This window comes from Hippoglossus hippoglossus, chromosome 2 (assembly GCF_009819705.1).
Source record: "Hippoglossus hippoglossus isolate fHipHip1 chromosome 2, fHipHip1.pri, whole genome shotgun sequence".
NCBI classification, from domain to species: Eukaryota; Metazoa; Chordata; class Actinopteri; order Pleuronectiformes; family Pleuronectidae; genus Hippoglossus; species Hippoglossus hippoglossus.
The window spans coordinates 9,330,735-9,332,895 of NC_047152.1; the positions used below are offsets into that span (position 1 = coordinate 9,330,735).

A 2,161-nucleotide genomic window follows, 5' to 3' on the forward strand; every position below is an offset into this window, starting at 1 on the left:
TTTAATCACAAATCGCTGTTTTCAAAGTTCATCTGCTGCATATTGATGAGCCCGCACCTTGTTTAACGCTCCGTCATTTTCTCTCAGGGGGGGGGATCTTCAGTGAACGGAGCCAAACCATAGAAACGTGCCATTGTTATGATAATGCTGAACTTCACTACCTTCCCCTCAGAGGAGGACGGAGTCTGAGGAGGAGAAATTTGTCTCAATAGGTGTTTTGTCCACGATGGCACCGGAAAACTGACGACATAAAAACGACAAGGTGAGAGGAATTATTCTTCAAAATCAAAAACAAAGAAATTGCTGAATATGAAAAACCTTTCGTGAACACTTGACATTTTTCTTTATCTCACCTTTTCTCTTTGCATCTTATTATCCATCACAGGTTTCTTTGAATCAACCAGGACGAGCTCTACAACCATGGAGACATTATGACTTCGGTGTGACCGCCCGCTAATGGGGGCCTCTCGATGGTGCAGTTCATCCGTAAAACCTCCTTCCTGTGCTTCTCTAGTGGGAACACTGTGCCTCCTGTCGTCCGTCATGCCTGCGTCTGCCTGCCCTAAGACCTGTCACTGCACGGAGAGAAACGGCGTGGTGGTGCAGTGCACCTCGCGCAACCTGGAGAGCATCCCGCCGAACTTGCCCCATGACACTGTTGTCCTCTTGCTTTCGTCCAACCGCATCAAACACGTCACAAAGGAGGCGTTCATAGACCTCCGCCGCCTCAGGGAGCTGGACTTATCTCACAACGCCATCGAGAGCGTGGAGGCCGGCGCCTTCCAGGGGATTTCAGAAGGCCTGCGGAGCTTGGATCTTTCAAACAACCACCTCAGCAGCCTCCCGAAGGACACGTTCGCCAAGCTCCACGCTCGTATCCGCCTCTCCCACAACCCCTGGCACTGCGAGTGCTCTTTGCAGGAGGTGCTGAGGGAGCTGAGGCTGGACCCCGAGACCATCAACGAGGTCAGCTGCTACACGTCGGTGCAGGAGGAGTACGTGGGACAACCGGTGATCCAGGTCCTGGACTCGGGGATCAACTTTTGCAACTTCCACCACAAGACGACAGACGTGGCCATGTTTGTGGCCATGTTCTGCTGGTTCTCTATGGTGACGGCGTACATCATTTACTACATCAAACACAACCAGGAGGACGCCAGGAGGCACATGGAGTATTTAAAGTCGCTGCCCAGCACCTCGCACGTCAGCAAGGACTACGACACGGCCAGCAGTGTGCTCTAGAGTGGGTTTGAAAGGACCAGCTGAACCGATGAATACAGATGAACGTGCACCGATGAATATGTTTACAGCATATAAGGAACAGTGATAACAGCTTTGCAGCAAGTGATAAAACCGCTGTGATATATGCAGCACAAGGCACAGAGACGCATCATCATCAAGCTGTGGATTAAAAGTAGCAGCAGAATCTTTAAAAGCTGCTAAATGAAACTTTTAAACTTGTTAAAAAGTTACTGAACAGGTGACGAGCAGGAAAAACAGCCTCAGCATCTCAATTAGTTTCACAGTTTTTATGTATAATGCAAAGACGCTCTGAGGTGAACGTTATCTCTAAGCTGAATCTTTAAGGTGTGAATTTATGCACAGAGTGAACAGAGTCTCTTCAGTGTCTGGTAGAGATCAGATAAGATTCAGTTTATCAGTCCCACAGGAAGAAGTTAGCAGCAGGAGAAAGACAAGGTTAGGTGTATTAATCATAGACTGTAAATAAAGAACCTCAGTATTTCTGATAAGTTTGGTTTCATTAGTTATTTGATGGTATAAAATGCAGTGAAACGTCAAGATTGACAGATGAGACCGACTCCCGATTGGTCGAGCACGTTATGTCATCGACTTCCTCCCTCCCTCCAGAAACCATCTACAGGAAACTTACAGAATCGCAGCTGGAGCAGAAGCAGCTGGCCGGCTGCTGTCAGGGCGCCAAGCAGGAGGGCGTGAGGCGTTCCCCCGTAAGGATAAAAGCTTGGCCGGCGTCCAGGCATCATCTCAGGACAGGGTCTGCCCTCTCGACCGGTTTATTTAGTCTCTTACTGCTGCCTCGACAGACAGAGGGACCTGGGGAATAAGCAGCACAGCGTAGTAGATTTATTAGCGTAAAGCTTTACGATGTAAGGAAAAGTAAATTTTAGATAAGTTATCTGTT

At 48.5% G+C, this 2,161-nt stretch overlaps 1 protein-coding gene across 1 annotated transcript; it reads left to right on the top strand.

Moving 5' to 3' along the window:
• Positions 1-438: 438 nt before the first annotated feature.
• Positions 439-1,564, top strand: LOC117774935 (leucine-rich repeat-containing protein 3-like). Its single transcript, XM_034607669.1, has one exon. It carries the CDS (start codon positions 457-459, stop codon positions 1,240-1,242), a length of 786 nt encoding a protein of 261 aa, XP_034463560.1. The 5' UTR covers positions 439-456; the 3' UTR covers positions 1,243-1,564.
• Positions 1,565-2,161: the final 597 nt, after the last annotated feature.

Coding starts and splice junctions, on each gene's coding strand:
- LOC117774935 (XM_034607669.1), top strand. CDS start 457: ATGGGGGCCTCTCGATGGTGCAGTTCATCCGTAAAACCTCCTTCCTGT.